Source organism: Capra hircus, chromosome 18, assembly GCF_001704415.2.
Source record: "Capra hircus breed San Clemente chromosome 18, ASM170441v1, whole genome shotgun sequence".
Taxonomy (NCBI): Eukaryota; Metazoa; Chordata; class Mammalia; order Artiodactyla; family Bovidae; genus Capra; species Capra hircus.
Genome location: NC_030825.1, coordinates 55,459,376 through 55,472,257, shown reverse-complemented (window position 1 = coordinate 55,472,257; position 12,882 = coordinate 55,459,376). Strand labels below are relative to the sequence as shown.

At 52.5% G+C, this 12,882-nt stretch overlaps 1 protein-coding gene across 3 annotated transcripts in view; it reads left to right on the top strand.

The window, feature by feature from the left end:
* The window catches only part of SLC8A2 (solute carrier family 8 member A2), a 40,280-nt gene that overhangs the window by 6,427 nt on the left and 20,971 nt on the right, over positions 1-12,882 (top strand). For all 3 annotated transcript variants that reach the window (XR_001919534.1, XR_001919533.1, XM_018062676.1), the window contains exons 3-4: positions 3,339-4,003; positions 10,444-10,866. Coding sequence is in view for 1 of the 3 variants with exons in the window: in XM_018062676.1 (XP_017918165.1) it covers positions 3,339-4,003; positions 10,444-10,866 (1,088 nt within the window). In the remaining 2 variants the exon portion in view is untranslated. The remainder of the gene's footprint in view (positions 1-3,338; positions 4,004-10,443; positions 10,867-12,882) is intronic.

Below are 12,882 nucleotides of genomic sequence, written 5' to 3'. Positions count from 1 at the left end.
GGATTCCTTTATCCAAGTGTATAATCTACTCAGACATATCTGTCAAGTTTTGCCAGCTATAGTTTCTTTCCAGGAAAGATCTAAAGTTAGAGGTATAAATATTCTTTGCAGATGTTATCTAGGCAGGAGGAAGGAAGAAACCACAGTGAGGAAAAGAGGGAGGTGGAGCACCAGAAGACAGGGATGAGGGAGGAAGGGAGACGGTTACTGTGACTGACTCCTGACTGTGGTGCTGAGTTTCCTGGCTGCCAAGGTGAAAAGTACAGACGATGCTTCCCACGGTCTCAGGCACTATTTTAAAAAAGGATGCTATCCTGACTCGGGTTGTCCCAAGTGATCCGTGACAAGGATTTACACCAAAACTGTGAAATGGATTTTAGACACTGTGGGGACGAGGTGGGATCGGGAGGGAGGAGGTTTCTCCTGAGAAGGAGCTGGCTCCATCACAGGGAAGACAGTGTGAAATGCCGCAGGTCTGGGTGCAGAAGTGGTTCTGGAGGATCCCTTCTGGAGTAACACGGAGACCAGACTTCTGGAATGCTTTCACGAAATAACCGAAAGAATGGGCATGAGATCAAGATGATGCCAGTCCCTCCTAGATGCTCTGAACGGGGGCAAGGAGGAGATGGGTCTGGCTCAGGGTTTTCTCCGGAAATGCTGTGTGACCTCAGGCAAAGCCCATACCCTCTGGGCCTCTGTTTACACATCTGAACCATAGAAGGGGTTGGACTAGACCGTTGGTTCTTCTTCTTTTAAACAGTTTTATGTGTTGGCTGCACTGGGCCTCCTTTGCTGCGAGGGCTTTTCTTTAACTGCACAGAAATGGGGGCTCCTCTCTAGTTGGGCTTCTTAATGCAGTGGCCCCTCTTGTTGCAGAGCACAGCCTCCAGAGCACAGATTCAACAGCTGTGGTGCATGGGCCTAGTCGCTGCGAGGCGTGTGGGGTCTTCCCGGACCAGGGATCGAACCCATGTCTCCTGCATTGGCAGGCAGATTCTTTACCACAGAGCCATCAGGGAAGCCCTTCTTTACATGAGGTCCTCTTTTTTCATTTCTGATTTTAGCGAGGCTCTCTTTTTCTTCAATCCATTAATTTGACTGCAGCACTCGGGATCTTTAGTCGCAGCATGCGAATGCTTAGTTGTGGTATATGGGCTCTAGTTCCTTGAACTGGAATTGAACCCAGACCCCTCTGCATTGGGAGTGCAGTCTTAGCCCCTGGACCACCAGTGGGTGCCCTCACAGGCAGATATGAATCTATTAGAATCACCTTTTGTTTACCTGCAGGGAAGAAAGCAGATCTCAGGTGTTGGAGATCTCGCTTCTGATTAAGAGAGAATCGCCCACAGCGTAGACACTGGCCAGTTCAATGAGCGCAAGGCAAGAGCTCATTTTACAGCTTGCGTGGAAAATTCAGTTTCTTTTCACAAACCTGCCGGTGGCTTTGTGTGGTTGTACTATTTCCAAGTCCAATTTTTTTCTGAACCAGTAAACACAGCAACAAGGGGCTGTGCAATGAGAGCTTAAAGATATTTTCCCTACCAGGCTCATTTTAAAGATACCTCTGGGGCCATCCGATTTGTAAATGCTCTCTAATCTTCTCTTCCTTATCTTTGATGAGAAAGGTGACATATGCATCTTTACATGAATATTTCAAGGAGAACTGTCAGGTATCGGGGGATGTTTCCTGTGTGCCTTCTGCCAGACCATGGGCAGCCTGAGCCGCAGAGTGCAAAGAGCTCAAGATAATAGTAATATAGTGACGGTACTATAAAAGTAGAGATAGTGCATGCGGGCTTAGCCGTGTCTGAGTCTTTGTGGCCCTATGGCTTGTAGCCGGCCAGGCTCCTCTGTCCATGGGACTCTCCAGGCAAGAATACTGGGGTGGGTTGCCATGGCCTCCTCCAGGGGATCTTCCTGAGCTAGGGATCGAACCCGGGTCTCCTGCATTGGCAGGCGGATTCTTTACCACCGAGTCACCTGGGAAGCCCACTAGTAATAACGATCACATTAATTTCACATTTTGTCTATCTTCCATGTATCAGTAACTGACAAGGCTGAGTGCTAGGAGTGCGTGAGCTCATTCAGTCTTGGAACGTCCTCATTTTACACATAAGAGCCTGGGCCAGGCATCCCTCTTCTAGAACCGGGGTCTAAACTCAGCCTTGCCCTGTCTCTCTGGGGAGGTAGCATGTAAACATGAGAACTTGCTTTATGAGGCTGTCAGACGATGAGCCAAACTTGTGCCTCTTTTAGAGTCAGAGTCCAATCCCTAAGGGCCAAACAAATCCTACAGAAGGAGAATCTGGCAAGGGCTGTATTCACTGCGGTGGGGGTGAGGGGGGAAGTTGGAGGAAAGGAAGAGGGCAGACCCTGGGTGATGGGTGGAGTTTGGAGAAGTGGAGGCATCTCGGGTGAGGAGGGGCGGAGGGGCAATGAGGTGGGAGAAAAAGATGGAGAGAGAGACCAGCACTGCCCCTGGACAGGGGCTGGGACCACAGGGTGGGGCGTGTCCCTGACTTGGTGGTGGCTGAGGATGTCTGTGTTCTTTGCACTTGAGCAGCGTGACAAACGGTGGATGGATGGATGGATGGGACCAAGGGAGAGACAAAAAGGGTGAGGGCAGGAGAGACATAAAGACATAAAGAGAGAAGCCGGGGGTACAGGGAAGAATCTCATAGGAGAGAGAGGTAGGTATCTAAAAAAGATATAAAAGACAACGGAGACAAGGAGACAGGGGCCACCAGAAAGGAAGAAACAGAGGAGGAAAGATAGACAACCAACTGACATAAGGACTTCTCCGGCGGTCCAGTGGCTAAGACGCGGAGCGCTGCGGTGCAGGTGGCCTGGGTTTGACCCCTGTCAGGGAACTAGATCCCGCATGCTGCGACTAAGACCCGGTGCAGCCAAATAAAGAAATAAACATTAGTTATGAATAAATAAATACCTTTACAGCTTAAACAAACAAACAACAAGCCAGCTGACATAGAGAATGAGAGGCAGGGAGAAATAGAGGCAGGGAGAAAAAGAGATAAGGACCAACCTAGCCAGAAAGATGGGGAAAGGCAGGGAGAAGCAGAGACGAGAGCCAGAGAGAGGAAGAGACACAGATAGAGGGAGAGACAGAGACACAGAGAAACGGGGAGAGGCTGAGATGAAGAGAGACAGGAGCGAGACAGAGGGAGGAGGCAGAGACAGCAAGAAGGCCGGATGCGGAGAGATTCAGAAGAGGAGCTCGGGTGAGGGCAGGGACCCGGCGCTGGGGAGGTCGGCGGCGGGCGGGCCGCGAGCGCGCCCCCTGCCGGCGCGGCGATCCTGACCCGCGCGGCCGCCCGCAGGTGTGGGAGGCGCTGCTGACCCTCGTCTTCTTCCCGGTGTGCGTGGTGTTCGCCTGGATGGCCGACAAGCGGCTGCTCTTCTACAAGTACGTGTACAAGCGCTACCGCACCGACCCGCGCAGCGGCATCATCATCGGCGCCGAGGGCGACCCCCCCAAGAGCATCGAGCTGGACGGCACGTTCGTGGGCGCCGAGGCGCCGGGCGAGGTGGGCGGCCTGGGCCCGGGCCCCGCCGAGGCCCGCGAGCTGGACGCTAGCCGCCGCGAGGTCATCCAGATCCTCAAGGACCTGAAGCAGAAGCACCCGGACAAGGAGCTGGAGCAGCTGGTGGGCATTGCCAACTACTACGCGCTGCTCCACCAGCAGAAGAGCCGCGCCTTCTACCGCATCCAGGCCACGCGGCTGATGACCGGCGCGGGCAACGTGCTGCGGCGACACGCGGTGGACGCCTCGCGCAGGGCCACCCCGGCCGACGGCCCCGGCGAGGACGAGGACGACGGCGCCAGCCGCATCTTCTTCGAGCCCAGCCTCTACCACTGCCTGGAGAACTGCGGCTCCGTGCTGCTGTCGGTCACCTGCCAGGGCGGCGAGGGCAACAGCACCTTCTACGTGGACTACCGCACGGAGGACGGCTCCGCCAAGGCCGGCTCGGACTACGAGTACAGGTGGGTCGCCTGGGGGCGGGTGGGCAGGGAGGGCTGGCGGTCCGCGGGTCACAGGCTCCGCCGTCCGGCAGCCTCCAGGCTCCTCCCTCTCCTGGCTGCGTCTGGCGCCCATCCTTACTTCGCGATGGGCCGACTTGCTGGATCCATTCATTCATTCATTGCTGAGAGTCTACTTTGAACCAGGTACTATTCTAGACATTTGGCACAGGCTGCTGGACAAGACGGACAGCGTGGCTGTCCACTGACCACCGTGGGCTGCTGCTCCCAGGTCCATGATACATCTGTGCCGTCCTGTGCTTGACGCTGCTCTGCGTTCCTTATTATAGCTCCATACCACACCACTATTTAAGTAAAAAAATATTTTTTAATGAGGTTTTTTTTTTTTTGGCTGCACTTGGCCTGTGTTGCTTTTGCAGCCACTTTCTCTAGTTGCGGCTCGCAGGAGCTACTCCTGGATGTGGTGTGCGGGCTTCTCCTTGCGGTGGCTCCTCTTCTTGTGGAGCACAGGCTCTAGGCGCTAAGGGTTCAGTAGTTGCAGCTCGAAGGCTCAGTGGTTGCGGCACATAGGCTTGGTTGCTCTGGGGCGTGTGGAATCTTCTTGGAGGGATGAAACTCATGTCCCCGGCCTTGGCAGGTGCATTCTTACCCACTGCGCCACCAGGGAAGTCCTAAAAAAGTTTATCGATCACCTACTACATGTGCCAGGGGTATACCTCTGTGAACAAGATGGCTAAGGTCCCTACCTTCAAGTTGCAATAAAGTTATTAACTATGAAACATACAAAACCATCAGGTGATGGCAAGTGCTGTGGGGGAAAACGAAGTGGGGTCAAGAGGAGAGACGGTGTCCGCACTGCCTCTGGGTCTTTGGTTCCACCATAAACCCACCCGCCTTCTGAGCCCTCCTGTGTCTCCCTGCCAGGACCTCTCCTCACCCCTCTTTGAGCAGAACTGTGACCTTAACCAGCTATTCCTGCGGTGCACCTACTAGGTGCCAGAAGTTTTTTAAAATTTTTGGTTGAAATGTAGACTTACAATATTGTGTTCATTTCCACTGTATAGCAAAGTGACTCAGTTATCCATATATATATTCTTTTTTCATATGCTTTCCATTATGGTTATCACAGGACATTGAATATAGTTCCCTATGCTATACAGTAGGACCTTGTTTTTTATTCATCTGCCATTCAGATTTTTTTAAGGGTTCAACATAGACAAGTAAACAAGGTAATAATTTCTGTGTCCTCATGGGACCACAAAATTCTTTATGTATTTGTGCAATAGATCTGTCTATACCACACTCTTTCAAGAATTATAGGTTTACAGTATGTTTTGTTAACTGATGTGCAAGTCTCCCATGCAGTTCAGTTCAGTTCAGTCACTCAGTCACGTCCAACTCTTTGAGACCCCATGGACTGGAGCACTCCAGGCCTCCCTGTCCATCACCAACCCCCGGAGTTTACTCAAACTCATGTCCATTGAGTCAGTGATGCCATCCAACCATCTCATCCTCTGTTGCCCCCTTCTCCTTCTGCCCTCGATCTTCCCCAGCATCAGGGCCTTTTCAAATAAGTCAGTTCTTCCCATCAGGTGGCCAAAGTATTAGAGCTTCAGCTTCAGCATCAGTCCTTCCAATGAATATTCAGGGTTGATTTCCTTTAGGACTGACTGGTTTGATCTCCTTGCAGTCAAGGGATTCTCAAGAGTCTTCTCCAACACCACAGTTCAAAAGCATCAGTTCTTTGGTGCTCAGATTTCTTTATAGTCCAGCTCTCTCACATCCATACATGACTACTGGAAAAACAATACCTTTGACTAGACAGACCTTTGTTGGCAAAGTAATTTCTCTGCTTTTTAATATGCTGTCTAGGTTGGCCATAACTTTTCTTCCAAGGAGCAAGCGTCTTTTAATTTCATGGCTGCAGTCACCATCTGCAGTGATTTTGGAGCCCCCCAAAATAAAGTTTCTCACTGTTTCCACTGTTTCCCCATCTGTTTGCCATAAAGTGATGGGACCAGATGCCATGATCTTAGTTTTCTGAATGTTGAGCTTTAAGCCAACTTTTTCACTCCCCTCTTCCACTTTCATCAAGAGGCTCTTTAGTTCTTCTTCACTTTCTGCCATAAGGGTGGTGTCATCTGCATATCTGAGGTTATTGATATTTCTCCCGGCAATCTTGATTCCAGCTTGTGCTTCATCCAGCCCAGCTCCTGTGGTTTCCTATAATAATAACATGTACCATGTGTCTTTTCTGTGCCAGAAACGAACCTGGGCAATGGAGACCAGCAATAAATGAAAGACGTAGAAATCCCTGCCTGTTCTAACACAGCTGACACTCTCTTAGGAAAGACAGGTCATTAGAAAGTGCACCTTCAGTGTATTAAAATATCCGTGGTGTGAAGAGTAAAGAAAAATACAGCAGGATACAGGAGAGAGTGCTGATGGCTGATCGTCTCATAAGTTTCACTTACTAAGTTGAAACTGAACTGTTCACATCTTTGTTCTGTCATCCCCTAGCATGGGACCCCTTTGGCCACCCATGACCTCCTCCCTTCATCCTTTCCCCTCATCCCACATCTCTAGCCTCCTTCGGCTGAAGAGAAGGCGTTCACCATGTGAGGGCCTGCCGTCAGCCCGCCTCTTCATCCTTCCACTCCAACCCACACCTCTGGTCCGCACTGCCCTCGTCAAAACCCCAAGCCTTTGCAAAAGGAAGTGAGTACAGGTATCACTTGCTGGGATCAGAGGCTGCCTTCTCACCTGCAAATGACCTCGGGAAGGAGATGTTTGAAGTGAAGGAGTAAATGCTGCTCAGTGGTGGAGCCAGAGCTAGGAAGAGTTGACACCTTTCCCTATGTCTCTGCTCTCCCAACCCAGCTGATAGTCACAGGCCTGGCATCACTTATCAAGGCAGCTTAGGTCTAGGGCTGGGAGGGAGGACACGTAAGTTCCAGCCCCAGCTTAGCCCTGCCCCCTGTTCCTGGGGTAAGTTCCTGCCTCAGTCTGGGCAGGTAAGGCTGTCACGTACAGTTGTTGAGGTTGTGCACTGCAAAAGAGCAACATGTCTAAGGAAGTGCTATTCACATAGTGGACATTGTAGAGTTCTGTGTCTATGGCGACAGTTCCAGATTCATGGAAAGAGTGTCTTGAAGAAGGGATACCTTTTTCTAACTTGCCCGCAGGCATCACTAGGCTAGGGTGGTTCTGTGGGGTTTTAGTTTCTCCAAATTAGTAATGACCTCTATGACCCCCAAATGGCACAGCTCTTCCAAGATTCTGAGATTTAAGCCTCTATAATCCTAACACACTAAGGGTCAAAGGTTTTAAGATTTCAGGATTCCAAGGTTTTAGTATTCTAACCTGTACCCCAGCCTATCTCTGATCTGATGGTTCTAAGATTTTTCATCTTCTCAGATTTTGTGCATCCACAAATTGAGTCCTGGGAACCTAGCCTTCTATGATTCTGATACCTGGTTTCTAAAATCCCCATGTTCTTTTTCTCCCCAGCTTTTTATTTTGAAAAATTTCACACCAGCAGAAGGGCTGCAAATATATAGCCTGGCAAACCCTTATACAACCTCCACACAGATATTCACCAATTGTGCCTATTTTGTCCTGTGGGCATTCACGCTTTTCAATATATAATAATAGATTTTTGAGGTGCTGCTTTACTTTTTTAATTTTTTTGAGTATAGTTGATTTACAGTGTTGTGTTAGTTGTGGCTGTACAGCAAAGTGATTCAGTTATACATATGCATATATCCATTCTCTTTCAGATTCTTTTCCCATGTAAGTGATTACAGAATATTGAGTTCCCTGGGCTATACAGTAGGTCCTTGTTGATTATCTCTTTTATATATAGTAGTGTGTCTACATTGATCCCAAATTCCTAATTTATCCCTCTACCCACCCCCCACCTTTCTCCTTTGGTAACCATAAATTTGTTTTTGAAAAAAAAAAATGGTGGCACTTTATTAGGGTGAGGCGCAGACAGCATGACGATTCACCCATCAACAGAAGCATGCGTCTCCTAAGAATAATGACATACTCCCACATCATCCCAACACAGTGATCACACACAGGACGTTTAAGATTGAGTCCGTATTATGACCCAGTCTACAGTCCACGCTTGCATGTCCCCAGTTGCCCTTGTCTAACCCTTTATAGCTGTGTTTTCACTCCCTCCCTCTCTTCCCATCTGATCCAGAAACCACTTGGCATATTTGGTTGTCATGTCTCTCTCGCCTTCTTCAATCTGGATCACTCCCTCGGTCTTTCCGTGACTTTGGTGACGCCAACACTTTGGTCTGAATTTTTCTTTAGGCTGTGCCACATGGCATGTGGGATCTTAGTTCCCCAACCAGGGATCGAACCCACGCCCCCTGAACTGGAAGCATCGAGTCTTAACTATTGGACCGCCAGGGAAGTCCCACTCTGATACTTTGGCAAACGATAGGCCACTTACTCGAACAATCTTCAGTGTGGCTTTGTCTGATATTTCCTCATGATTAGATTCAGGTGATGCACGTTGGCAGGAATCCAAATGTCCTCAGGGCATCATGCCAGAAGGCACATGATACCCGTGTGCCCCTTTACAGATAATGTCCAGTTCCCCTGTACTAACTCAATCCTTATAACACTACCACGAGGAAGACAGGGTTACTAACTCCATTTTACAGATGAGGAAACCGAGGCTCAGAGGGCTGCTGAGTCCTAACTGCCCAAGACCACACAGCTGGCTCAGGCAGCTCGGAGCAGGTTGGCCTGCCTTAGCTACCATGGACAGCGCCCGCTGAGCTGAGGGCTGCAGCCACGGGAAGCTCTTATTGCCTCCATCCAGGTCTTGCCATACAGTTCTACCCCTGCCAGAACCCTGGGGTCTCTCTACCTCTCCCACAGAGGAAGGGAGGGGTAAATGACAGATTTTTGACATTCGTTAACACCCCAGAGTCATTACTGTCCCGCCCAAGTTTCACCCTGATGAATGTCTTGGGCTCATTCCCTCCTCCAGCCCATTATAGAGCATCTCGCTTGTGCTTTAGCAGCTTACAAAGCCAACACTCTTTTAAACCTAAGCCAGTTGATGTCCTTCCTCTCCTCGGAGGCCTCCATGGCTCTCCTCTCACTGGAGTAAAAGCCAAAGTCTTCACCATGGCTCACCAAGACCCCATGACATCTCGCCCTGGTCCCTCAGTCACCCCATCTCCCACCCTCTCCCTCTCTGCTCCCTTGGATGCGGCCACACTGGCATTCCTGATCTTCCTCAAGCACTCCTGCCCACTGCTGCCTCAGGACATTTGCACTGGCTGTTCCCTTTACAGGAACAGTCTTCCCCAGACCTCCTCCACATGGCTCCCTCCCTCAGGCCTCTGCTCAGATGGCACCCCCGCCCCCAGTCAAGCTTTCCCTGACCACTTTCACACAGCTCCTTCTTTGCACTCTGCACCCTTGTTCCTTTATTTTCTCCACATAGCATCATCGCCACCTGACTTTATATGTTTTATTACTCGTCTCCCGCCCTGGAACAGAAGCTCCACCAGGGCAGAGATTCTTCCCTGATCTGGTTTTGCTGCTGTTTCCCCAACACTACGAACAGTGCCTGGCACACAGCAGATGCTCACTACCTGTCTCTTGAGTGAATGGACTGTAATTAAGCCCTGAGATGTATAAGTGCCACTGTGATGTGGCTGTGCCATGGGGCTCTTCCAGTGTTCCCAGCACCGCTGTTCCCATGTTCCCACACTGAAAGCATGTGTCGAATGACTGAATGATGTCAGGTTAAAGACCGTGGATTTTCTCCTGGGGATATCTGGGAGCACAGAATGGTTTTTATGGGAAGTATGACAATGTCAGTTGTGGGCCCTATGTCCCTGTTACTCCAAGTATGGTCCATGTTGCAGAATCATTAGGGTCCTTTGGGCGCTAAGTAGAAATACACAGCCTTGAAACCCCGGAGCTACTGAACCACAGTCTGCATTTTCACAAGATGCCCCAGGGAATTCCTGTGGACACTGAGAGCCAAGAAGCATAGCTGTGAAACACTCCAACCTCCTCACCACCCTAAGATTTTGCATGTGCTGTTCCCTCTGCCGGGAGGTCTCCTGCCCACTAAATCTTCTCCCATGAAGCCTGCCTTGATCTCACCTTCATCACCTGTTTAATGCCCCTCCCCTGCCACTACTCCTGATGAGTTCCTTGGTGGGAGGGAACCCCTCCATGGTTCTTGTTCTCCCTCTGCATCTCCTGCTCGGGAAAAGCCCACCTTCATTCACCCTCGGTATTGTTTGTTTCACGTCTGTCCACCATCATACTTGTAAGGTCTTCGGGTGGTGCGGCCCCCTCCTCCAGGAAGCCCACCCTGAACCCTCCCCCCACCACCTTCCCGGCCCACAGCCCTGAGAGCGACTTCACCCCTTTCTCTCCCCGCTCCTCCACCGCAGCGAGGGCACGCTGGTGTTCAAGCCGGGCGAGACGCAGAAGGAGCTGCGGATCGGCATCATCGACGACGACATCTTCGAGGAGGACGAGCACTTCTTCGTGCGGCTGCTGAACCTGCGCGTGGGCGACGCGCAGGGCATGTTCGAGCCCGACGGCGGCGGGCGGCCCAAGGGGCGGCTGGTGTCGCCGCTGCTGGCCACCGTCACCATCCTGGACGACGACCACGCGGGCATCTTCTCCTTCCAGGACCGCCTGCTGCACGTGAGCGAGTGCATGGGCACCGTGGACGTGCGCGTCGTGCGCAGCTCGGGCGCGCGCGGCACGGTGCGCCTCCCCTACCGCACGGTGGACGGCACGGCGCGCGGCGGCGGCGTGCACTACGAGGACGCGTGCGGCGAGCTCGAGTTCGGCGACGACGAGACCATGTGAGCGCGCGAGCCCGCCGGCCCCTCGCGGGGGAGACAAGGCGCCCGCGAGCGGGGCGGGGCCAGGCCGGGACGCGGTCCGAACGGGGGCGGGGCCTGGAAGTGGGCGCGGTCGAGAGTTGGCGTGGCCCCGAACGCGGGGGAGGCCTCCGAGTGGGAGGATCTCGGAGAGGCGTAGTTTTGGAAAGGGCTTCCCTGGTGGCTCAGATGGTAAAGAATCTGCCCGCAATGCGGGATACCGGGGTTCGATCTCTGAGTCGGGAAGATGCCCTGGAGAAGGGAATGGCAACCCACTCCAGCATTCTTGCCTGGAGAATCCCATGGCGAGAGGAGCCTGGAGGGCTAGAGTTCATGGGGTCGCAAAGAGTCGGACACGACTGAGCGACTAACTCACACTCAGTCTTGGAACGGGGTGGAGATTTGATGGAGCCCTGGAAATGGGGAGGCCTGGGGAGGCGGTAGAGTCCAGAAAAGGGGTGGGACGAAGGAGAGAAGGGAGGTGACAGGAGTGAGGAGTGGGGTCAAGATGTTGGCGGGTCCTGCGCGAACTGTGCTGGTTTGGGGAGAAGAGAGTGGGACACCGGGAAGAATGGCCAAATGAGGAGAGAGGAGAGGAATTAGGGTGGGGCCTGGGTAGAGGGATATGGCGAGCTTAACCGGTAGAATGGAGGAGTGTGCCCTGAGGTCCCTTTCGATTCTGTGGAACAGAGAAGGGGCAGGGCCCAAGGACCTAGGTGGGGTCTGAGTGGTGGTTGTTCAGTCGCTCAGTCGTGTCCGACTCTGCGACCCCATGGACTGCAGCTTGCCAGGCTTCCTGTCCTTCACTGTCTCCCGGAGTTTGCTCGAAGTCGTGTCCATTGAGTCAATGATGCCATCAAGCCATCTCATCCTCTGTCACCCTCTTCTCCTCCTGCCCTCAATCTTTCCCAGCATCAGGATCTTTTCCAATAAGTTGACCCTTCGCATCAGGTGGCCAGAGTATTGGAGCTTCAGCATCAGCCCTTCCAATGAATATTCAGGACCGATTTCCTTTAGGATTGACTGGTTGGATCTCTTTGCAGTGCAGGAGATTCTCAAGAGTCTTCTCCAACGCCACAGTTCAAAAGCATCAGTTCTTCAGCGCTCAACCGCCTTTATGGTCCAAATCTCACATCCTGTACATGACTATTGGAAAAACCATAGCTTTGACTATACAGACATTTGTCAGCCAAAGTAATGTCTCTGATTTTTAATATGCTGTCTAGCTTTGTCATAGCTTTTCTTCTGAGTAGCAAGCGTCTTTTAATTTCATGGCTAGGACGCAAGACAAAGGCTGAGGACAACGGAAGAGGGCGTGCGCTAAAGGAGGTGGGCAGGGGGAAGGAGTGGAGCTCTTGGGTAGGGGGAATGTGGGCGAGGCTTTGGGGAAAGCCGGAGTAGGATTATGGGGGCCTAGGAAGAGACACGGGAAAGGAGGGCTGCGATGCGGGAGACCGAGTCTCCGGAGAGGAGCTGGCTAAGTGCGTATGTAGACAGACAGACAGACCCAACAGGCGCAGCGGGCACGTGCAGACACGCAAAGTCACGGACACAGAGTCAGGACTGTTCTCAAGCCCAGACACCCGGCCACCCCCTTGCGCAGATGCCCGAGTCCCCCGGTGCGTGTGCCGGCAGCCTCACATCCCGGCTCCCGCCCGCTCCCTGCCGCCCCCGCATGCCCGTCTGTCTCCCTCCTCCCGCCGCCCACGCTCACCCCACCGAGCAGAGTCCCCACCGCGCCCCCTCCCTCTCCCCATCCCAGCCTCTGTGGCTCGGCCTCCCGGCGCAGCTGCTCAGTGCTCACCCTGCCTCTTCTCGCTGTGCGTCTCTGCGTCTCTCGCTCTCGGGAGAGTTTGCGTCCATCTCTGGATTTCTGTCCGCAGGATGCAGCTCTCTGACGCGGGTTATATTTCACTCACAGACTCTCCACACCTTTCCATCTCTCTCTGTTCTGACTTGGGTTGAGGGCCCAGAGCACCATTCCAGGCCCCATCGCTC